This window comes from Semicossyphus pulcher, unplaced genomic scaffold (assembly GCF_022749685.1).
Source record: "Semicossyphus pulcher isolate SPU_LCO1_2020_fin unplaced genomic scaffold, fSemPul1.0.p SCAF_4, whole genome shotgun sequence".
Classification (NCBI taxonomy): Eukaryota; Metazoa; Chordata; class Actinopteri; order Labriformes; family Labridae; genus Semicossyphus; species Semicossyphus pulcher.
Window position 1 is genome coordinate 28,458,295 of NW_027211715.1, and position 26,379 is coordinate 28,484,673.

Here is a 26,379-nt window from a genome sequence, read left to right on the forward strand (position 1 = left end):
TATGGGTATTTTCATATTTGTAGTTTTATGTGTTTTTATGATACTGAATACTTTTTTTTTTTTTTTGTGGACTAATATGACAAACAAGATAGTGACATTGAACAGAAAAAACAAACAAATAAACAAAACAAACAAACAAAAACCAATGGTATAGAAAAGTTACGACAGTGTAAGTTGATATCATTACAGTCCAGGGGTAGAAATTAGGGTGGCTCAGGCTCAGTGTGTGTGTGTGGCTGGATGTTTGTATGAGAGGTTCAGTTTGTGTTGAGGAACCTGGACAGGTGGGGGGTATGGCAGTTGTGGCACAGAATGAGACTGAATGAATACTTTATTTTTTATCACACTGTATATGTAAAGGCGTAACTCGGTACAAGAGCTGAAAATTAGCGAAAGCTATTAACTCTCTGTACAACACATCGGTATCGTGCTCTGTACTGAAACTATGTGAAACTACATCGACCCTATTAAATAATATAAATTCAACTTTTAAAAAGTAAATAAACACAGACTTCTGTGCTGGTATTAAAAAGCTAATTATTTCATGATATCAATGTCCTTAACGGAAGAGTCAGTGAACACAGCTATTATTTTTAACAGATACCATTCCATTAGTAATTCAATAAAAAGGGGGCGCTGTTTTGGCTCAGCTGGTAGAGCAGGCGGCCCGTGTACAGAGGCTACAGTCCTTGACACAGCGGCCACAGGTTCGACTCCCGCCCTCAGCCTTTTGCTGCATGTCATCCACCACTCTCTTCTCCTCATGTTTCCTGTCTCTCTTCAGCTGTCCTAATATAGGCAAAATGGCAAAAAAAGAAATCTTTGAAAAGAAACTTGTGAGAAGAGCTCAGAAAGAAACACACAACAGACATCTGTCGTGTAAATTGACCAACAACACTGGAACATGAGTGTTCATGTGTGACTAGTGACGAGCTTTTTCATAAAGTAGGTTGAATCTAGTTCTATCAGATAGTTTATACAGATTATTTTACTGTCGTGACCTTCTATTAAACTAGTCCAGTATTTTGTCGAACATCAAGGTCATCTCCACCACTGGCCTGAAGGACAAACAGTCCTCTAAAGCTTTCCACAGTGTGTGAGCTGCCTCACTGTCCTCGTCTATCTTTAGCTGGAAAAACACATATGTTGATTAACTGTGAACACACGAGGAGACCCCGGCCACCTTCATGCTGATGAAACTTTCCATGACACCCCTGGGGTTTGTGACTGGAGTTTCTGTGGTCGTGTTTGTGACGACCCGGGCCAATTATTTTCAGGTCAAACCGTTAACATCCTGACTGTGTGTTTATGGTGTTTTCTGTTTGCATTGTGCAGAATGGAGATTATGCTGGAATAGAAGACAAGAGGAGTTTCATTGTTCGAGGCGTTCACAGGATTGATTATCATAATGTGCATAACCAGGGCTCAGTCTCCTGCATCGTCACCTTGTTACCCATGTCACCCACGTGATGTCATCGGGTGGTGGGCTCTCTCCCCCTGAGGGCAGGATGTAATAGGGTCAGAGGTCATTGTCACAATAATTATCTCTGCACTGTCCTCGTCATTACTGGAGCCATGAGTGTTTCACCCTACAATGACGTAAAGTGCAAATGTAGCCTGTAAGTCCTTTATGATACTGAACTGTAGGTCAGTGGTTCCCAACCCTCGGCCTGCGGGCTGGAAACAGGACATGGGGCAGCTTCTACAAAACAAAACGACAGGATCAGATTTATAATAGTTTAAGGACTTTATGGGTTATTTGAGTAGTTATTACCTTAAATCTGGATACAACTGTTAAGTTACGATAAGTTACTTTTGTCAAATGTATGTAGATTGTTTGTATGCAGGATAATCAGGCTCTCAATATTAACTTAGTCGACCTTTGGTTACTAAAGTTCTGCTACTAAACTCTAGATTAAATAAAGCTCTGGGTTCAGGTCGGCTTCATGTCTGGCTATTTCTAATTTAATCTTTTTGTTTGTTTTATATTTCCTGTTCTCTGGTCAAGTCTTGCGAAGGGATCTTGCTGACAATGAGTTTTTTCTGGTTGAATAAACATTCTAGCAAAAATAGACCTTTTGGGTTTGGGTTAGTTTCAGTTTGGGTTTCAGCCGGTTTAGGTTTTAAACAAGTCATTGCGGGGTGGATTCCAGTATTCAGGCCTGTGCAAAACTCAAGTGTCATTACAGCTGAAGCTCTTACATCCACCAAGCTACAAAACATAACATACATTTAAGAGAGCTTGCAGGCCTCTTTGGAGCAAGTGGGGAGATTAAAGGCCCAACACGGACTATAATATCCTTACATTTCCTTTAGTGTGGTGAGTACTGATTCTAGTCATTACCCACAAACCCCTTGTTAGATGGTGCAAAAAACCCATGTGACACATTTGAGACATTTGGAGCTCCTGTTGTTGGTATGTACTATCAAAGCTGATATTGAAGTTAAGTTATATGATGAACAGTTGGCCGATTAAGAAAGGGGGAGAGGGGGTTATTTGTGAATTAAACCTTAATAAGGTGAAGAAGAGAGTACAATTAAACTGTGGAAGTAAGAAATAACCATCTAGAAAGAGGGTAAGTCTACATGTGATGTGCTTCTCAAAGAAATCATTGATATATGAGATTAATTTAAATCAATTGATCACAAAGCCTGTAATTAATTAGATTCATTTTTTTAATCACCTGACAACAATAGTTTTGATATGATGTGCACATGCGCACATACCTGGGTGGTACAACAAACCCTCTACCCTGCCGCTGAAAGTCCTACAGGAAACGCTGCTTTCCCATGCGCCGTTGTTGTGTTGATAGTTGCCATGAGAACGCGTACAGGCGGACCCAGGCAGGTGTCAATCAACATGAATCTGCCACGCCTACACAGTCCTGAGAAATTATCTCAACAGCCGAATGAGCTGTTTTTCAAGAAGATTTTCTAGTGGTTCTGAACATTTATTTTCACTCAGATTTTTGTGGATGCTTTATGACACACTCAGCTCTGATATCATATATGCATTTTGCTATTTTAAGCCGAGTTTCCAGGGCCTTTAAATTGCATATCTTTTAAGCAAGTATTAAATGTTTAAACACACTTTTTTGTGCATCTCAGCCATATTAAAAGTTTACTCTTAAAGAGAAGATCTCGAAGAGCTCAGTTTCGTTCTCTTTGGCGGCATCTATGGCGATAAACGGTAATAGCAGGAGCACACTTCCCAGTGTTGTAACTCTTGATTTTCCTCGTTGACATTCGCTTTCCTGTAAAGACTGCCTTCATCTGAGTGAATTTTCACTTGTTGTTGAAGTTGTATCTGTAGTCATGGATCTTTTCTTTGTTTGTTCAGCCATAGTAGATCACTGTTTACTCGCAACACTTGCAGAGAGCGGAAAAGCAGCCGCTTAGCTCCGCCTACCCTCTCTGGCAGACCAACCACTGCTGGCTGATGGAAAACGCGTCACTAACTGGGCGCCGCTTTTTCCACGAATGTTGCACCAGACTGCAAATGCATTGTGTTACCTCATTCAGCGATAGATAGTGACTTAACAGACATTTATCTAAATGAAAATCTCAGAGGTTATTACTTTAATGCTAGCAGAGACTGGAAAAACAATATCCTCCCTGTCGAACTAACAACAACAACAACTGTGTGATGGAAGACGCCTTACAAACTGTGCATCGCTTGCCGCAGGAGTGTTCATCAAATGCAGGACGTTTCATCATTTGGCCCTAAGCTCAGTCACTATTGTGTTTTATCATCCAGTTAAAAAAATATTTAAATGGTAATGTTCAAGATTTTCCTTTAAAACATGCAAACACTGATCCTGACAAGCTTCTGAATATTCATGCCACCTTGAATGTTTGTTTTCTTACACCGCCTCGCCCCCTCATTGAGCTGCTCTCAGACTGAGCTATTTGTTGTCACACCTTTCCTTTAACCTTGATGTGTCAGACCTGTGGAAACTCACGCCCCCCGCTGGGCCTGAAACTGGTGCATTGGCTATTTACAGAGAAAATTGCAGGTTATGATTTACCGAGGTGGGGATCGTGTCTCGGAAGCCACAATGAATTCCTGCAGAAAGAATCACAATAAAGGGGATTTTCAGTCTGTGTCTGCATATAAACAAGCCTCACACGCTCTGAAGCTCAGCGCAGCATCAATCAGAGCTCACAAATCACACAGAATCATCTATTTTCTTTAATTATTTGGACTTTTTATGCCTGCGCTGTGCATTCAATCACTAGTTCTGACTTAAAACGCCATGAGATGAATAAATGCAAGCGGCTGTGATGGTTCTTTAGATGGATCTAACAGTAAATCAGCCTGTCCACGCTCTCTGACTCTCTGTTTAAAATTCTGCCTACAAACCACTTCTCTCAAACTGCATCGTTTTAAATGTGCAGCTTATTATCTCACAGGGAGGCGAGAGCATGTTTAGGGCATCGTGTTTGTGTGCTTTGTGTGTGAGATTAACGTGTGTGTGTGTGTGCAGAATGAGCATCTGTTGCTGCAGCGTCTTAGCATGTAATCCAGTATGTTTTATGGATGTCCCAGTCCTCAGTCTGACTGGTTGAAATGGATCCAGTCGTGTGCGCCGCTTCTTGACTCGTAATGTCTTCCTCAATATCGACTCGTCGTTTTATTTAACGCACACACATGTTGGAGCTTCAGTCCTCTTCCTGTCTGTCCCGCGGCTGCAGATATGAACAGGGAGGAATCAGATGAAGGAAATATTCTTCCCGTCTTGTAATTAATTCTCTTGACATTCGTTGAATACCAAAGAGGGTCGAGGAGAAGAGGAGGATGAGAGGTGGAGGTGGCAGACGATAGATAGCCGCGCAGGAGCTGAAATGAAACCCTTAAACTTCAACATCTTGTCGCCGAGCCCGTGTTTTATTTATGTGGGCCATTTAACCGTGAGAAGTTATTTTAGTCATGCTGAGACAGCACACACAGAGCATTATTATTTCATTTAAGTCCATTTAAAACTTGATGTCAGTCCAGAGCGGGAGAATTACTTGGCAGGCTCTTCAACATAAGAGCAGTTCAAAAGCAGGAGGTTTAAATTAGTGCTGTTTGTTCCATATTATGAAGAGACAGTGAAGTCTAAGCAGAATAATACTGTAGGGTTCTTTTGTTTTACATTGTAGTTATTTTGAAATCATGTTGTAGTAAGGATTAGGTACATCCATCCATTATCTATACCCTGTATTCTGTTCAGGGTCGGGCTGGAGCCTATCCCAGCAACCTGTCCACATCCTGGACAGGTTGCCACTCCATCACAGGGCTGACACACAGAGACAGACAACCATTCACGCTCACACTCACATTTACGGGCAAATTTAGAGTCACCAATAAACCTGACGAACATATCTTTGGACTGTGGGAGGAAGCCGGAGTACCCTGAGGCAACCCACGCATGTACGGGGAGAACATGCAAACTCCACACAGAAAAAAACAGTTTTAATCATGTTACTTTAAAATATTTATAACAGCCTTAAAAATGTGAGAAGTTACAAAGTTATATTAGATTTAAAGTTGTAATCTCGAAGATCTCAGTTTCGTTGTCTTTGGCGGCACCTATGGTGATGAACGGTAATTGTGTGACTGTGTGATGTCCACGGTTGGCTCCGGTTGTAACTCTTGATTTCCTTGTTGACGGTCGCTTTCCTTTTCAGACTGTTTGCTTCATCTGAGCGTCAAATTTGTTTCTTTTTCTTTGGATTTTCACTTATTGTTGAAGTTATATCTGTAGTCATCCATCTTTTCTTTGTTTGTTCAGCCATAGTAGATTACTGTTTACTCGCAACACTTGCAGAGAGCGGAAAAGCAGCCGCTTAGCTCGGCCTACCCTCTCTGGCAGACCAACCACTGCTGGCTGATGGAAAACACCCAGTCTTTAATACTGCAATACTTCATCAGTGGACCATAGGCTCAATCACCATTGTGTTACCTCATTCAGTGATAGATAGAGACTTAACAGACATTTATTTAAATGAAAATCTTTGACATTGGCCCGCCATTAACAGAATACATTTGACTTAATATCTACATTGATCAATATGCTATTAATGCCCAGACTCAGCTTTGTGATACTTCCTTATTGGGAGGTAGCTGAATATCATTATTAAATTATGTTGGGGTTATTTTAATATATCTTGGTAATATAGGGGTCATTTAGAATAAGAATTTACTTTCTTATTATCACCTACTGACCATGAAATTGTGGAGTGCAGTAAAATGTATTATTATATCCACGATCCATTGTTCTGTATGTGATTATCGACATCAACGCACAATTTCAGGTCTTGCCATGAAAAAAGTAAAATAAAAATATTAATTTATGTAATATATTTTATATTTTAAACCATTACATTTTATTGTGCTTCAGTATAACTTATTTTGTGTGACCTCGAGTCTGTAATAATACAATTTTGAAACACCAGGTATAAAGAAATATAAAAATACTATCATAAAAACTCAGCGGCCTGCGTTAATGTCAGCTCGTATCTCACACGCCTTTCATACTTAAATGTATCATCTTTTTTTTACTATTATATTAGCATTGGTATCTTTTTTAACCTGATGGGATAATAATCACACAAACGCATGTCACAGATCCCTTTAGACACAGTCTGTTACAGTCTTATTACTTTTCCCCTTCTTCTCTCTTCCTCTCCTCATTCCTCATCCTCCCCTCCCGCTGAATTCACCGAGATTAAAGTGATTGATTTTCTTTCCTCAAACCGGCTCAACCCCTTCTTTAAACTGCAGCCTCTCCCATCGCACCGTCGCCCCCACAGACACATCCAGGTCCTGTAGTGTCAATAATGTAAATGTAATCACAGCTTCTCTTTTCTCTTCTGTGGAACAAATGAAACTCTGTGTGGCAACATAATTGCTGTTTTTTATGCTGGGATTTGGCGGTGGGTGCAGAGGTGGATGATACTATTAACCTCCAGGTGTCCATGAGTCACATTACAACCACTAATGTCAGTATAATCTGGAAAGTACCCATCCTTTCCAGTAAAATTCCTCCTTTAGTTTCATATACAAGCAAGTTTAAAGCAGCTGTGACTGAATATCTTTCGAGTCATGTTGTTAGAAATAAAAAAAAGAAGCCAATGTATATTTTATTTACTGATATATTCAGGAATCTTTCTATCCCTAACAAAGTACATGATGCGTTTTTTGTGTGTGTGCAAGAATGTGTACTCACGAGGGGTACTCAATCCCTGTAACCATGGTTACCAGGTGGTCCGTCCTCCCATGGGTCCTTATTTGATGACAATGAGGAAAGAGGAAGAGGAAGTGGGAGGAGGAGAGCGACAGAGATGGAGAGAGAGGAGGTGTGGCGGATCCCTTTACACATGATGCACTTTAGATTGTTCTCTGTGTAATCTCGTTACCGCCTTTGTGTTACATTACAGTTTAATCAGCAGCTCCAGTATTTTGGTTCTTATCGTAATCCTGCTCCGAGTAATAGAAACACAACAGGATATTGCTGAACCGTTCTCCGTTTATTGTCCTGCTTCCGTGCATCTTCCCTCCGTCATCTCTGCCCTCTCCCCCCTCTTCCCTCGGGCCACATTCACAAAGCCTTTCGAAGGCATTTCATCTTAAAGGGAAAGGCCAGAGTTTTCCAGCGCTTCACCGTGTTCCCCCCCTCCTCTCTGCCCGAGGACAGTTTGATCTGCATTCGTAAGCGTCTTGTCTAAAGGGAGCCAGATAGAACAATAAAAAAGTCTGGCAGGGCTCCTAATCTGCACCCGTGACAATAAAAGTTCCCAGAGCGAGCCTTCGGAGAGGATTGATCCCGGCTATAAAATGAAGCTGCTGTCTTTGTACATGCATGCACTGGAGAACATTAGAGTGTAAAACATGCAGTCGGTGTGCTACTGATACAGCAGCAAGGCCAGATTGAAACGTATTCTATCACATTTACATCCACAAAGCAACACTTTTATACACCCAATGTCAGCTATTTACAGTGTTAAGTGTCCATACTGATTATATATACTGATTGTAGCAATGTTTCTTCCCTATAATATCTGCTCCCAGCTATTAATTGCATTAAAAGACCAAAATGACCTAAAACGACTAACAAGTGTTTGTGTCTGAGCAGCAGAAAACAGGTAAAGCTGATTCCTCAGAGCCTTTGACCTCCATTGGCGTTATTAAACATGTACATCCTCAGTGATGAGGCGACTTGGAGCTGACAGGTAACTGAAGTCAGAAACTAATGAGAGACAGAGTTCCACATCGTTGGTTTTGGCTGTCTCGAAGGATTTGTTAACAAAAGTATAGAACACAGTACTGCCAGCTGTATCCTTAAAATGTTTGGAGCCTGAAGCTCAAACTCAGCACACAGGATGCAAAGTCTTAAAAGCTTAAAGGAGCAATTCACCTCAGGAAAAAAGCCACTGTCTGTCAACGCTGGTGTTCTCTGTAATCGATAGATGCAATAATATTTGAAATTGGTGCCACAGCTGTGGAGAAAGTTGTACAAACAGCTCGTGGTTTCGCCCATTCTACATTCCTACAACACCCAGTGTGCATTGCGCCCCTCCCTCTGAACGGAACGGCCCAGCGAGAGACGCTGGAGTGAAATACGACTGTTTTCACTGCAGGTGATGGCTCAGAGCGGTACAGAATCAGAAATATGATTACAATAAACCGTCTGCAGTCTACATTTCAAACCTGACGATTCTGAACGAGACATGACATCGGAGGAGGGCGTCCTAAATTGAGGAAGTGTAGTTTAGCGAGCTCCCTGGCCTCCGCCAGGTGACATGTTTTAAGTAGTCTGGCGGAGGTTTTCCAGGGCCCATTGGAGAAGCAGATAGCGTCCTCCAAAGGCACACAGCGAAATTGCATTTTTTTCATACCATAATGGCATCAGCTCCCCATAATAGCATGATAGGACTGAGGTTAAAAATCGGCGAACTGGCCCTTTAACAACCAGGATCGCTCTAAGTCTCATCCATAAAAGGATGCTGGTTAGGTGAATCAACTCAGGATTTCCCAGTCAATCAATGCCTATTAACAAAAGACGGGCTGGTGTTCCCAGCATAGGACCAATTACCAACTAGGAGACGTCTACCATCAGCATGAGCGAAATATAATATTAGACATAAAGGAAGAAGTTAAACACGTGATCCAGGGGAAACGTAACAGAGCTGCAGCTGCCAACTGTGTGAATGTGTAAATCAAAAATACATCATTGAGACATAATTAGTGCATGAGTAGATCTGACTTTATTATATCTGTGTGTTCCAATAACTTAATATGTTGCTCAGAGGTATTCTTGTAGTGTGTATGACAGTTTTAGCCTTGTTATTTCAGCTACAGCTCAAGTGGTGTGCAACAGACTTCGGAGCTAATGAAAAATGAACTATTAAATCATACGCAGAAAGTGAGTAGGCTTTCTTTCGTATATTATTAGGTTAAGAAGTACAAGCTTAAATCAGTCTCTGTTGTAGATTGATATTGGTATACAACAGCACTATGAATATCACTTATGTTAAAAAATTCTCAAGGACAACACAAGGGCATTATTGCTGGTCTCTGATCACTCTTGACCTCCCCTCTTACAAAACCAACATCAAAGACCAACAGTTAAACCTGAAGCTAACATGCTAACCCCAAATCCTGCTAAATGGTTACAGACTTCCTCTAAAGCTCATTTAGGAAGCAATTATGTTTTCTCCTAAATGCGTTTATAGCAAATATTTTCCGCCTTTTATTTCTCCTTTTGTCCGCCCTCAGTTCTTGTTTCATTTTGTTTAGGTTACCCAGCGCCTATACCTCAGGGTGTACTGACTAGAACTGATATACATACATACATATACATACATGCATAACAAACACAGGCTAATCAAGGGGGGAGGAAGGGAGCAGATATGGAAGAGGATGATGGGGGGTAACAGTCGGTGCAGAGAGAAAGGGAAGTCAGAGTGCCCATGCTGCATGCGTGTGTGTGTGTGTGTGTGTGTGTGTGTGTTCAGCATGTGGCAGCGGTTAATAAGCAGCAGAGTTAAAATGATAGATCCTCGGGGTCGGAGATACGGCTCATTAAAGAATTACACATTCACTTTGCTCTCTGTGTCTCTCTCACTCAGAGCGACTAAAGACCCTCTGTTCAGCAAAGACCGAGAGAGACAAAGGAAATTAACTTCACATTAAAATACTGAATACTGTAACATTTAAAGTGGTAAATAATAACAGTTTTACCTGTTTGTGTTTGATATTTATGTTAATAATTCACAGTTACATAATGACCCAACCAGAGACAGTAAAAATCTTTATCTTCCTTTGTTTCTGAGATCCCTCTGCCAGATCTGAATCAATTATTGGGAGGATATCTAGTGGAATTTAAATGCTAATTTAATCAATGCCTTTATGTCCTCATCATATGAACAAAATGAGACATTAGAAGATAATAGAAATATCCTGCTGCTTCTTTCCAAGTTTTTAGCTGATTATGATGAAGACTAAAATTAATACTGATGTCTTTATTTGATTTATATAGTAATAATTAATGCCTGCAACCGTCAGCCGATTTACAGCACACTGCCCAAACAGCTTTTGTTCACATTTTCCACGTGACTCACGTGATTCATAGCGAGTGACATGTTTGAGTGTTAACGAGACTAGGTCAAAACCTAGTATGTGGCTGACCGCATCAGGGCAATGTGCGCCTTTGTGGGCAATGTGTTACAAGGACTGTCCTTATGAGGCTGATGACAACGTGTGTGAAAGCAGGTGCACAGCAGCGGACGAGCAGCTGAGGAGCAGCCCCGCCTACTCCCCAAACAAAGTATCCAGAGCCGTATAGGCAGAGAGTCGCGTCAGTGGAGGTCCAATATGCTCCATGATCCGCCATTGCAATGTCGCAACTCTCTCTCTGTACGGCTGTGAAAGTACCGTCACTCACTCAGCCACTTACCCAGTCACATACAGACTCATGTGTGGGGCTGACCACGGCAGTAAGCCAAAAAGAAGCAAGATGGATTTTTCCACTGACGGCGCTTTTGCAGGCGGTGCCTGTTGTCTGTATAAACACCAATGCAGTTCAGTGTTTTCAGCGCTCAGCGTCCTAAAACGCCCTCACCGTCAGCTGTTTTTTTGTCGCTGTGCTCACATCACTCTCAGTTGAAAATAGTTGAACTTTTTGAACACCACCACGCTCATTAATGTCACTTCTCCCTCACCGACCAATCAAAATCAAGAAGGCACAGGACTTTAGATATCATCTTTGTCAACAACAATGGCAGAGGAGAAACCTTTCATATTTCGACGGTACAATTTCCAGGTCAGCTCGTTGCTAACGCCAGGACACGATCCCTTTCTACTATTTTTACGTGTTCCTTTATTCGTTGAATAAAAGAAATAATAAGCGTTAAACGTTCACGTTACCTAAGGAAGTGCCGCCAGACAACTTTTGTAACCTAGCAACAGTCAGCACTGGTGAGCGCTCTGAAATTGAAGCTGTGGACGCTGCCAGAGCAAAAAAATAAGTGGCTACAGGCCCTTATACAGCAAGATTTCAGTAAAGAAATAAGAGGTACGGCTTTGTCCACAGGGGGCGCCAAAGTCAACACAAAATGAAACTCCTCACAGCAGCTTTGATTAAAATTCTGCATATTTTCAGAGTCTTTTTTACGGAGATGTTTCGGTTGTTTTGGTGAATTTGTATGTTTGAAATTATTTAAATATGTCTTTTAGTTGTGGTTTTCATACAAGCTGTTTTCAGATTTATAACATGCCCACGCCTTATATTTTCCTCATGCATGTTGTGTTCGTCTAAATTTGTGCGAAACAAATGAACTAAAGGCACAAATTTAGACGAACACGATTCAGTCCCTGCAAGCTGTCAACAAACACAACCTCTATAAAGCATCTCCTGCATCTGCTGTCATGTCCTGTTCTCTACCTGTCTTCCCGTCTATCAACCTGTCTGTTTCTGCCTGCCAGTCTTTCTGCCCGTTTCTACACCTGAGTGAGTTTGTTCCTGCACATCTGATTGGACATCATCTGTTTATCAGCCCTCCTCTCTGTTGCTCCCACTCTTGACCTTTTAAAAGCAGCCTGTTGCCCTTGCTTTGTCTGCCTCTCTCTCTCTCTCTCGCTGCACCTCCAGCTTCATTCCTCATGTATTCAAATGAGCATTCACACACCGCACACAACAACCCCCGCCAGCCTGTGTCCATGTCAAACATTCGACCAATCACCCGGCTGCGCTCATCCTTTCATCCACCTCCAATCACAGTCGGTCCCTCGCTGCAGTCATCAGCTTGTTTTCTCTCTCTCTGGTTTCCTCCAAAGGTTTTATGATTCCACTGCAGGCGATGCTTAACCTCGCTGAGTGTGACCTTGGGAAGACGCTTCATTGCGAGTCAAACCTCTAACTGTTATTATAGCCATTTGAAAACAGGCGCTGGCCATTAAAGCGGAGATTACTTTTTAGACTATGTTCACACAGTTAACTGGGGACCAGTGAAGAAGATGAGGGCTATGCAGAGGAGATTGTCTGTTGTCTCCAGCTGATTAACTTGATTATAAAGTGAGAAAACAGACCTTTCAGTAACATTTAAAACATCCTGTGTACGGTGAATCACATTTACAACATCTAAAGTCTACTGCCAGCTTTCATGTGAGCAACCCTGTAATAAATTATGCATCACTACCTGCCTGCTTTTCTGTCACTTTAAAGTAAGAAATGATTGACATAAAAGGATTCTTAAAAAAACACAGGGCCAGATCTAGCAGATTCTGTGCCCCAGGCAAGCTCCTCTTATGCTAACAATGCTAGCAGCCTGGCTCTATATGGTAAGGTTGGTTGTTCCAGTCCAAAATATCTCAACTACGGTCAGATGGATTGGCGTGAAATTTTTGGCCAGCATCAGGATCCCCAGAGGATGACTCCTTCTAAATTTGGTGATACAGGAGCCCGTTTTACACTGCGGTTCCACCACAGCACCGTAACGAAGCTCTGCCGTTATACAGCCTTTCCCATTTTACATTGAACCGAGCAACGCTGGCGTAAAGCCGCCCCAGTGGGTGTTTTTAAATTAATCTCATTAATTACAGGTTTTGTAATTAACTGATCGCAATTAATCGCATATAGCATTGATACATCACATGTAGACTTTCACTTCCACACTTTAATTGCACTCTCTTCTTCACCTTATTAAGTTTTAATTCTAGTTTAATCCGATCACTTTGCTTCAGTCCCCCCAACACACCTGCACCTCTGCTCTCTGCACAGCTGCTGGCCCCGCCCCCCTCTTTCTGTCTATCTCTCTGTCTGCTGTGTTGACTGTCTTCATCAGCAGTCTGGTTAAGTTTCAAAAGTTCAATATTTTCTCTCGCAATTCAGTTCACGTGAGCCGCGTGTGCACGAGGGACGTTATTAATGATGTAGCCATCAAAACGATCGATCGTTACTGAATGACATCTGCACCTTTTTTAAGCTTCATAAACAGCGACTATCAATGAATTTACAATAGGGACATACGGAGATACACAATATGATTGTGTGCGAACAGAGAGCGTCCAATGCGTCCCTCTTTTGCCGTTAGAACACTGTGGGAGGAGTAAACTGGTCCCACTTTTGCTAATTGGCTGCGACCGCCGCTGCAAAATGTATGTAGGAGAAACACTGGATAAGATAAGATAATCCTTTATTTGTCCCACAACAGGGAAACTTACAGTGTTACAGCAGCAAAGTTGATAGTGCAACATTACAATAAAGGGCACATAAAAACAAGTAACTGAACAAGTGCATCCTAAAAAATATGTACAGAGCTAATAAGATAATGCGCAACAGACCAGACTTGCTGCTTATAACATACCCTGCCAGTTTAAACTTTATTCTCTGTTTTATTCTAATGGAATTATTAAACTCTTGTTCTTTCCTCAAGGAATTACTTTTCTGGTTTGATTCTGTGAGGCTAACTAATCAAAACACCCTTTGACATGTAGTCTGGGAGTAATTACAGCCCAACACTTGATGCTAGTTTATATATACATCTTTAAAAACACCTTTAAATTGTCCCCTAAAAACAAGTCATGCCAGGAACAGACTACACAAATTCAGGACGATTTTTACACGATTTCGTCGTGGCCGACAAATTTCCAGCGGGCCCGATTATGGAGTGTAACATAACTGAAGAACAGCGATGCTGCGTCTGGGATGCTCCACGACACCCCGACCAGATGTCTTAGCATGTCAGAATTTTTGGTATTTTCAATCCTAGTTTGACATCTCCTACGACGTGTTCCCTGACGTTGACGCGTAAATGTATGATTGACAATTTCTTGTCCCACCTGCCTGATGACCTATGCACTTGCGCAGGGTCGTGAACAATGATTGGACGGCGTCATACTTGTAGTGTCGCCGGTCTCCCGACCAAGACACGGCACGACTTTATGCCACTGTGACCGATTAATCTGACATGATGACCATCAAGCTATGCCTTTAAGCATTTTATAAAACTCGTTCTTAAAGTCCATGAACAAGACAGCAGTGAAGTTTGTTTGCAGGATTTGAGTTTTCCATACATTGTGTATTCAGACAATAATAATAGTAATTGGTGTTGAGATTTATCACCATTATTTATCGACTGATGTGACAGAACAAAGTCACACTTTCTTACTTTCTCTTTCTCAGCTGTTTTCTATTTCACAATCATTCTATAATTCGATTCTGATAGGTACTTGCAAAGGCTGTAATCCACAGCTACCGTTTACCATGCTCTCTTCCTGTTTCTGTGTGTGTGTGTGTGTGTGTGTGTGTGTGTGTGTGTGTGTGTGTGTGCGTGTATGTGTGTTTCCTCCCAGGGGAACTGAGGCTGAAGTAATGAAATGCTCATTACTGATTCAGCTGGAAATGCTAGGGATACATTTACACGCCTACACACACACCAGCTATCCAGACACTGTTCAAGGTCATCTCGCATCGTTTGTGTGTATTTGTGTGTGTGTGTGTACATGTGTGTGTGTGTGTGTGTGTGTGTGTGTGTGTGAATGAGAGAGGGAATGAATGAATGTCTGTTGTAAACGTACAAATTGAAGGGCAAAAAGATCGGGCATAATTGGGGCCTAAATTGTCAGTTCTGTACAAAACACCACAGGCATCTGATATCAGACACCATCATTAAGACACACACACACACACACACAAGCACACACACACGTATTTACTTTTGCTGTCAGTTCACTTTTAAACTTCTGCTCATCAGATCATGCCTCCCTGTCATCCTTTCATCCCTCCATCTTCCTTTATACACTTTAAGTCAAACCTAAACACACACACACACACACACACACACACACACACACACACACACACACACACACACTATTTGAACTATCCGAGGTTACCTTCTGAGGCAAGACGAGGCAGCACAAACGCTCCTCTTCCTTGTTCACCACATTAAAATGCATTGATTCAGCTCAGCCAAAAACACGCACGCGCCTGATCAAAGCATAGCTAACGTGTTTGTGTGACACACACTGTGTTTATAGACACACACACACACACACATATTGTCTGCTGTTATTAGGAAGATGCTGTGTTGTCAGTTGGGTTTTGTTACAGATGGCAGGCTGGAGAATTAAACGCAGTCATGCTGAGGTTTGGCTTCTCTGGAATGGATTGTTTGGGATGTTTTGTTAGCTATCAGCGATGCTAAAATCTGAACATCATAAAGGATAAAAGGAGAACAATTGACTCTTAAACAAAAACATCATGAAAAGCAAGACAATGGAAATAGCCAATAACGTATTTTTATCTCAGACTTTTTGCAGACGATGTGGTTCTGTTGGCTTCATCAAGCTGTGACCTCCATTAGTCACTGGGGCGGTTTGCAGCCGAGTGCGAAGCAGTTGGGATGAGAGTCCTCCGAGTCTAAGGGCCGTGGATCTCTACTGGAAAGCGGTGGATTGCTCCCTTCAGGTGTGACGAGAGGTATTGCCCCAAGCCAAGGAGTTCAAGTATCTCGGGGTCTTGTTCATGAGTGAGGGTAAAATGGATCGTGAGATTGTCAGACGGGTTAGTGCAGGGTCAGCAGTATAGCGGCCATTGTACCGGATTGTCGTGGTGAAGCTCTCAATTTACCAGTCAATCTACCTTCCAACCCTCACCTGTGGTCATGAGCTTTGGGTAGTGACCGAAAGAATGAGATTGCAGATACAAGCAGCCAGAATGAGTGGCTGGGCTCAGTCTTAGAGATCGGGTAAGGAGTTCACACATCCGGAGGGAGCTCAGAGTAGAGCCGCTACTCCTTCGCATTGAAAAGAGCCAGTTGAGGTGGTTCGGGTATCTGATTAGGATGCCTCCTGTGCGCCTCCCTGTGGAGCTTTTCCAGGCACGTCCAACTGGGAGGAGACCCTGGGGTAGACCCAGAGCTCGCTGGAGGGATTATATATCCCACCTGGCTTGGGAACGCCCCCGGGAGGAGCTGGAAAATGTTGCCTGGGAGAGGGATGTCTGTTCCATCTGACCAGATTTAGGACGGACCAATCACAATCATTTATCCAATAAGGGGCGGGTTTAAGAGCCGTTGAGGCATATTTGTAAGCATCCAACTTGTTAAGAATTAAATAAACTGGATGGAAGTTAAAAGTCATACAAGCAGTACAAATTAGCTCCTTAATCAGATCATAGTTATGTTCTTTATATTATGTTGATTTAGAAGCTACAGCGGTTCGATGCTGGAGCAAGCTACCTAGCAAACTACCACTGTGTTGAATGTTTTGTTGGTCTGATTAGCTGTCGGGTCCAGAGGCATTTCTGTCTCTTCCTGTTGAAAATTCCAGACTTGTGCACATTAACAAATTAGTCTTTCTATGTCAGGCTAATTGGGGAGCGTTCTTGACTGATTTTTTTTTGTAACAAGCTAAATAATGAGGTGAAAGTCCGGCTAAATGTGTTCGTCATCTGAATTATTATGTCTGGATTTGGTTATTGTTTATTAGTCCAATAAAAATCATATTTATGAACTTCATCCAGATTTTCTTCCCACATGCCGTCATAAAACAAAATTAGTTTCAGTGAATAATTATGTCATTAAATAGATTACAAAGTTCCTTTCGCAGCCATAAATCACGTCTGTCTGTTTTTAGATTACAAACATTCTCAACAAACCCTTAAAAGAATCTGTGTGTGTGCGTGAGAGAGAGATGCACTAAGCTCTTGGCAGCCAGGCTGTGTCCTCTGGGTCACCACAGCTGTGATTTATGTCCCTGCTCCACCTGCTTGGGACCCTTACTGTCACCCCGGGGCGAAGACTTCCCTCGAATCTAATTCCATTTTTATCTTATTATTTTGGAATAGTGTCTAAATTACAAGTCAGCGGGGACGAGGACACATTTATCTGCTTGGATTTCGTCCTCCGTTGTGAGCTGTCGGTTCGTCCTCCGGGGACACAGACCGAGCATGAATGGAGGTGTGAGCTGTTCACGTGCTGAGTGTCAATACAAGACACTGGACACTGCAATCTACCTCTGCAGATCACTGATGGGAGCCTTCAAATGTCACTACTGCATTCTCATTAACACACACACACACACACACACACACACACACACACACACACACACACACACACACACACACACACACACACACACACACACACACACACACACACACACACACACACACACACACACACACACACACACACACACACACACACACACACACATTACTCATTGAAGTAAAGGTTAAAATACCCCATGAGTATGACCACTGACATTGTTCATCACTCATCTCTGGCCGTGTGTGTGTGTGTGTGTGTGTGTGTGTGTGTGTGTGTGTGTGTGTGTGTGTGTGTGTGTGTGTGTGTGTGTGTGTGTGTGTGTGCGCATGTGTGTTCACGTATATCTTGCCAATCTGCCATATGTGACATGTTCTGGGTTGTTGCTAAGAGACAAACATGCCCGAAGGACATGTGGGAGGAGGAGGCTGCATTTTGCCAACGTACTCACGCACAAACACACACAAACTCACACACACACAGAGAAACTAATTTAGAGAGAAACTAATTTAGACGTTGAGTGCACTAATGACGCATATTGTACATAAAATACTTCAAAATTGGGACATTTTTGTTTGTTAATCCATCAATTAATCAAATTTAATTATATAGCGCCACATTATAACAAACGTTACAAATCAAGCAGGTTTAGACCGCACTTTTTTACTTCCTGACTAAACAATGAATTCCTTGTCGGGGAAAAAGAAAGCATGTAAATCAATAATCATGAGCCAAAAACTCCCTTTGGCTTTGACCTTGGATGTCTGAACTTAATATGTCTGAACTGGTTTGGACAAATTCAAATTGGCAGCAAATCAGGCAAATGGGCGTGGCTTATATGGATAGATTCATATTACCCAACAGAGTCCAGGCGACAAATAAGCAAAACAAATAAACCTGCAAAGTGTGAGGTTTATTGATTGTAGACTGTATAAAAAGATGGACGACATGACAGCTCCCTAAAAGTGAAGCCAAACGCTCTCTATCGCCCCCTGCTGACTGGCTGCAGTATAGGTCATAAAGCCCGCCTCCTCCATGTTAACAGACGGACATGAGTCAAACTATCAAATCAAAATACATTCATCAAAATGGTTTCTGTCATTATAGTTCTTATCAGGCTGATTTAAATCCAATGGTTCATTTTTCAGACAAGTTTATTTTTAATTAGTTATTTGATGCTTTAAAAAGGATGATGGACAGCTCTGTTGACGAATCCGGCTCCTGCAGCCAATCAGTTCCGGATAAACAGAGTAGAGGAGGAACAGCGAGAGGAGACGTAACTAAAACAATCACTTCTGTCATTGAAGTTTCCATACCTGTGAACGTCTGCTTCAGAACAACACAAGAAGCTGTTCTGCTGTTAAACACGCCGACATGCTGGATCTGTGCCGTTTTTTTGGTAAGCTAAATGTGTGTTTCGGTTAGAGGAAAGGGCGGGACGTCAATACCGCGGCATGATATCAATTCGACTACAGGGGAGACTTGCTGTTCTCTGCAATTAGGTGGAAAAACATGTGCTTAATATATCAGTATCAAAATCGGCAAAAAGGGTTGGAAAATATCGGCATATCGGATAACGGCAAAAAATCCAATATCGTGCATCCCTAAAAAGAAGTCTCTCTACACTTGTTCGGGTTGAAAAGCAATAATAGTACGACGCAGCCCTGCACTGCAAACAAGTTCGCACCAGATGTGACACAAGGTTAATAATTCTGTTGGAAGCAGATGGACACAAAACAGACCACACATGCACAAACACACACACACGTTTGCACAGCAACGGGCCCAGTTTCCCTCGTTGCTCCGTGCAGCTATTTGTCAAGCTAGCACCAAATAAAGCACAGATTCCTAATTATAAACATTCAGCTGTGAGTAAATCATGTGAATCATCCACGCAGACAAAAACAAAAACAAAATCAGGCATCTTTCAAACAGATTCTTTATTTCTTCATGCATGAGAGCGTCTGTGTTTTGAACTTCTAACGTTGTGTGCGTGCACGCTAACAGTGTGTTTTTGTGCGTCTTTATGTGGGTGTTTTCTTGCTGCCGTTATGTCTGTATTACGATGAGATATAATATTTGTGTGAGTGTGTGAACATTAAAAACTCGCCTCATTCCTCAGTGAAAGAAAGAAAGAGGCTCTTTGTCTATTGTGCTGCAGGACAATGTGTATTGTACCAGACAGAATCAGATTTCTGCCCGAGCAGGTGTGTGTGTGTGGGTGTGTGTGCGTGTGTGCCAGGATAAAGCATGTTGTGTGACAGTGCAGGTGAGCATGAGAATGTCTCCAGCTAGATATGTGTGTGTGTTGTTTAGGAGTGTGTGCGCGTTTAGCCGGCGGCACAGTCTGTCTCCCCGCTGTCCTAATCCCCTCATTTACCTGAGTTCCTCCCATGAGGGCTCTGGAGGGCTGCCAACACACACACACACACACACACACACACACACACAGACACACAGACACACAAACACACAAACACAGACAAAGACACATGCATATGAAATTATTAAAGCATCTGGTGAAGTCCTGCCGTATGCCAATTAAATTAAGCAACATGTCACACATCTCTGTTTTTTCTGTGTGTGTGTGTGTGTGTGTGTGTGTGTGTGTGTGTGTGTGTGTGTGTGCGGTGCGTCTAAGGTAACAGTATTCATATTTTTGCTAAGCTGTGGGTGGGTGGGGTGAAATCCATAAATCATTAACGTCTAAACAACAACAACACAGCCATAACTAATGCAAGATTTTGTGAAATCATGAGCCAGAAGTGACTTCCACAAATCTCATCGCAGACTTTTAATTTAATTTATGTTCCTGTTTATTTACGGAGATATTTTTAAACTGCATTCCTCTAGATGATCGCCGAGGCCTGAGCTTGTTTAGGTTCATTTGATTGATCGACTCAAACACTTAGAGTCGCTCAGACGTGGGTTCATTGCTTGTAAAACTAGATTAATGAAGCACAGGATTTCCCCTGTTAGAGATAAATACCATGTAATTAAATACATAATGTTGTTTGGGTAATGGATCTTACTTACTGTAGAGCACTCAGAAACCTAACACTAAAATAAAGGTGTAATCACATTAAAAAACATTCAAATTAGGCCGGCAAAACTTTTAGATTATTCTATTGGAATATGTACTTTATCATGCTTTTAGATAAGATTAGATAATGCTTTATTCGTCCCACAACGGAGACATTTACAGTGTTACAGCATCAAAGTGGATAGTGCACTTAGCCTAAATCTTAAGCATATTAAATAGATTACCAGTTATGGTAAGCTAATTGCAACGCGAGCCACATGTTGTGATTTAGAGTGTGTTACACCTCGCAAGCAAGGAAGCAGGATCGTGTAAATTGATGGCTAAAAATAACAGACGACAGGTTGGAAAGTCCAGCTGCTGTACTGTAGCAGTATGAGTGCAAACTTGATCAAACCGACAGTATCGCGGAAGAAGAAGAAGAAATAAAGCTTAAAACTGATCGTTCCAGTTTTACAATAATTTGACAATATTCATTTCATTTCTATATTCTGTTTGGCTCTTCTGAATTAAGCCTTATTCCCAATACAGCGTTTTCCAGTTCAACATTTTGGAAATGACAACTTAAGTTTGGGTTTCAGAGCTTTCTTTAGACTTGGAAACAGCACATTCAACAACAAGTCTCAACTGGGGTGTAAACAACGTCTGCAACTATTTTTTTGGGGGTTTTTTTAAGGTTCTTTTTGGGCCATTTTCACCTTTTATTTATAGGACAACAGGAGAGACAGGAAATACAGGGAGAAGAGAGTGGGGGCAAATGGGCCGAGGACGGGAGTCGAGCCTGAGGCCGCTGCGCCACAGACTGTAGCCTCTGTATATGGAGTGCCTGCTCTACCCACTGAGCCAAACCGGCACACCAACTCTGGGCATTGTTAACAAACCAACTAACCAACATTTCACAAGACTTCAAAAGAGCCAATTACTGATCAGACGGAGAAACATGCAAACTTTTAAAAAGAAAAGTTTTGACTAAGAGGTTTTGGGCAATATTGCAATACTAACCTTTTCATGATGTACATAATTTCAGAGTATGCATGGCTGCATGTAAACGGAAATACTTGTCATTTTCATCTGCCTTGCAAACAGCTTGACAGGAATGTTGTATTTTTTTTAGAATAAGGGCAAAATATTTTGTGTCTGTAAAATAGTCAGTGTCTCCACCTTCTATGTCAGTTCATGTCAAATATAGTTTGAAATCTGTCCAAAATAACAGGAAAAGAGTGGCTGGTGTTAAGGTGCAGAACTATATATTTATATTCCTATGAATCATCATTTGTTTTTGTCTTCCTCAGGTGGTGAGACAGGCGATGCATCCAGCGGTCATAGTCCAGCAACAAAGGACAAAGCTCCTCCCCCTCCTCGTCGCCCCGTCCCTCCTAATCGCAACTCACCTCCACAGGTACGTCCTACACATTCACATTAATTATCTACTTCTACTATTCACCTAATTCACACAGTGACCATTTTCCTCTAATGTAACGCTAAGTGTGGGAAGCTCAAATGCTGTTATGTAGCCCTACTGCTGTGTTCATAGTGCCTATAAAAATTACCAGTAGCCTATCTGAAATGCCTGATACTGACATGAATGTGATGTATGATATTGGTGAGTATGGAAGGTGATGCACCTTTCCCATCCCATTTTCTCCCCAAAAACATCTACTTGGTTCTTCTTCTCAAAAACAGTACCTACACAGCAAGAGTATAAAGCTGATGCCACAAGCACCTACTGTTTTAGAGCAGTGTGTTTGAAAACCTACTAGGAACCATTAGGACTCAGCTAATGTTAGCATTCAACCACTTACTTACGTGCTAACACTACCATGTGCCAAGAATGTAAGCCTTTCTTATAGTACCAACTATACAATCATTTTTTCAAGGTAAAACAACATATTTGAGTATCCAATAGCTAAGCTAAACAGCTAATGTTAGCATATTTCACAATATTTCAAGGAAAAACAACATAATTAATTAACCAGAAAGCTGAGTCACAGCAGCTAACGTTAGCATATAATTCAAACTAGCTCTACTTTTACTTTGCTAACATTACAGCTAGCTAGGAGTATATGCCTTTCCTATTGTATCATGTAAGGCTATCAGATGGTATTTTTAGCTTGGAAGTAGCTGAATGCTAACATAGTTTGTTGCTAACAGAAGCTAATGGGGTACCAAATATTCTGTTTTACCTTGAATTATGGCCCCATGTTCCTCTGGATTTTCACTAGCCGCTGTCTTTTCAGTCGACTTTCAATAAAAAATCTGTGAAATTATTAGTGTTTGTCAGATGTTTAGAAAGATTTGTAACCTGGAACATAAAATAAAGACTTTATCAATTAAAGCATTTGAGCTTCCCAACCTGAGTGTGACATGAAAGGAAAATGGTTGCGAATGTTATTTTGTTTTATTGTCATGAATATGTCTATTTCTTTTGTTTGTTTGATTGTACTGCCCTGTCCATGCTCATGTTATTTTCTACCTTATTGTGTATCCTCCATCAGGTGGCTGTCCGAGGCTCAGCACACACCTTCTCCGTCCAACCTTTGACCCTGGTGACCCTGCTGCTCCTTGTATTGTCACAATGGCAACACCGCTGATGACGCCGGCAGAGCCGGTCCCTGAGACCGACAGAGAGACAAACAGACTGAGAGACGACCACACATGTTGGTGGTGAAGTTGAGTATTTTGGAGTTTCTGTAAGCGTCGGTCAACCTCTCTGATTGGCCGGCTGGTGGGACACACTGTCGATTTATCACAGCTGCAGGTGCACAGTTTGAATTTTTACGTTACCTGTACTGACCTCTATGTGTTTGTTTATTTGTATTTAACTCTGATAGATAGATTGCACAGCACTACTGACTTTTTTGAAGAGAGATGTAAATACAAATATATATATTATATATATTTATATGAAGAATTTCTATAGATAACAATGGCTTGATGTGTAAATAGAGATTAATATAGAGCAGAGCAGATTGACTTGGACCTTAAGGGATGTTTGACCTAAACATTATGTATCCTCCTCAGATATTAAGATCTATGACAGCTACAGTTCAAGCTGAATGCTTTCACTGTCGCAGCTGTTTACTTGCAGTGAAGACGCACTTGTGAGGACTCATTACTGTTGAAGAGCACCGAGCGTTTAACAGAGAGGCAGGAAAAAGACAGTGAGGCGCTTTCTCGATAGGCAAAACAGCCAATTATGTGACACTTCAGACTGTTTACAGATGGTCACGCAGCATAATGAAAACTGTGACAGTTTGGCCTGTAAGACGGCGCAGACTGAAGCCCATCCGACACTTTTTCATCACACAAACATGAGCTTTTATTAATGCAAGCTGAGTGTTTTTATTAAGCTCTGCAACAAGTATGGTAAGAGTTATAACTGTGTAACACTTCGAAAATGTCACTTTGACAGCTGAGATCTCTCCCGAGGAATTGTTTCCTCGGGTAGGGTGTCATTTCTAGGTTTAAAATACCTCCTATAGTCACGTTAGTTGTGGGAAAATGAGTTACGACTATTTTCCTCTCAAGGTGTACAGTGTACAGAGCTGTGAAAACACAACAGGGAGGTAATGTGACAGCTTCCATTTCAACTTCAATTTCACTTGTGAGCTGCCACAGAAATCCTCGACTGAAAGCTGAGAGTATTCAAAACAAAATAAAGCATCTAATATAACAAGGAACTAAATAAATCATGCATATAAGAGCAAGAAACAACCTGAAAAGTGTCACAGCAGTGAGAAATCTGACATCACGTTGTCACATGCAAACTCAGAACCTTCACAGTGATTTCAAACGCTGGTTAGTCCCAAAATGTGTCAATAAAAACTGCAATCTCCTGCAGAGAGGGAACGTATAAAACATCCAACAAAACACTAAATAGTTAAGGATTTTTCTCCGTGTAATACATGTGTTTTCAGCTTGTCTCCATATCAAGTGAAGACAAGAGACGAAGTATCAAGAGAGTGATCAGAGTGCAGCCGAGCCCAGATCCAAACGTGTGCATTAAGTTTAATTTATATTAATTAGGACTGTCAAATCCCCCCAGCTCTCTGATGAGTCTCAAACCCCCCAAACTGCACACAACAGCAGGACCGACAACTGGAATACTGATTAAATACATTAAAAATGGAGCAAATGAACCAGCTGAAGGACACCGTGTTCATTTCTATGAATGGGTGACTTTCCTCTATCAACATTTCGCTCCTTATAGTCTCGTGGAAATACCGCTATTCCCGTTAATGTGTCTCCTTTCATCACCTGAGGCTGTTTATTTATAAAGGAATGTGAGTGACAGATAAGACAACTTAAGAAATACCATTAAGAGATTAAATGTTTTGGCAGCAAGCCCAAATACCATGTTGGCCCGCAGGATGCTGCTACAACTTAATCTGTCAAACAAACGCCCTATTGTTCCATTTCTATTTAAACGTTATGCCCAAATGAGATTAGATGCTGGACTCATGCCAATACATCAATCTTTTATAGGTCTTTATAGGTATGTAACCGAGAAAACAAACCACCAACACCCACCATTCGACTTTAAAGGAGAAGTTTGCCTCCGGAAAAAAGCCACTGTCAGTCAACGCTGGTGTTCTCTGTAATCAATAGAAGCAATAATATTTGAAATTGGCGCCATAGCTGTGGAGAAAGTTCAAACAGCTCGTGGTTTCACCCATTCTACATTCCTACAACACCCAGCATGCATTGTGCTCCTCTCTCTGAAAGGAAAGGTCAGATACTACCGTTTTCCAGTCAAGGACATTGATCGCTGTGGGCGACGGCTCAGAGCGGTGCAGAATCCGAAATACGACGAGAATATATCATATAGCATATATCATATATATATCATATATCATATTCATATATGCATCGTCTAAAAAAGACGTCCTCAAGTCTGCAGTCTACATTTCAAACCTGACGATTCTGAACGAGACATGACATCGGAGGCGGGCGTCTAAGATTAAGGAAGTGTAGTTTAGCGAGCTCCCTGGCCTCCGCCAGATGACACGTCTTGCGTAGTCTGGTGGAGGTTTTCCAGGGCCCATTGGAGAAGCGGAGAGCGTCCTCCAAAGGCACAGAGCAAAATTGCATTTTTGTCCTACCATAAAGGCATCAGTCCATATAATAGCATGATAGGACTGAGGTTGAAAATCGGTGAACTGGCCCTTTAAACTAGAAGGGAACTAGGAGCGTGCAGACCTCCACCAAGGCCTAAAGTCCAGTCTTTTGTTAATCTGCAAGCTCAACCACTGTTTCTGTCTGGGTTTATTCCACAACTCTAACTTTGTCAAAATATGGTTGTGAAGAGCTGAAACTTTATAATCTCAGCTGTATTTTTTTATGAACTACTAAATTGGAAAGATAATAAAATCAGGAAACACTTACATACTTGCACAAATGTACAAATATCAGATGCTTTGAGTGAAATGACATCATGAACACAGCAGCATGAATGATTCACTTGAAAGGAATCTGAAGTTCTGAGTTGGATTTGGTCAGTATTTTTGCTGCTAATCCAATCCAGATCCAGTCCAACAGTTTAGTGAGTTCTTGTTGTCCCTTGCTCCACATTTCCACCAGATTGTATGAGAATCAGGCCAAAAGTTTTTCCATAATCCAGCCGACTAACACGCAAACAGCGACCAAAACATGCAGATAATAAGTGGATTTATAAAGTTGTTTCACTGCTCTGTTTTATTGTTCTCTAAACCTGGGATGAGACCAAGGTGCGATATTGACAGCAACTTTAGGGAGTTTGAAAATGTGAGTTTCAATTCAAGGATATGCTTTGAAAGTTT

The 26,379-nt window shown here is 41.6% G+C and overlaps 1 protein-coding gene across 1 annotated transcript in view; it reads left to right on the forward strand.

The window, feature by feature from the left end:
- LOC138607842 (glypican-5-like) overlaps positions 1–23,172 on the forward strand; it is a 67,553-nt gene extending 44,381 nt beyond the window's left edge. Inside the window, exons 10-11 of the mRNA XM_069680499.1 lie at positions 21,874–21,980; positions 23,077–23,172. Of these exons, the coding sequence (XP_069536600.1) occupies positions 21,874–21,980; positions 23,077–23,172 (203 nt within the window). The remainder of the gene's footprint in view (positions 1–21,873; positions 21,981–23,076) is intronic.
- Positions 23,173–26,379: the final 3,207 nt, after the last annotated feature.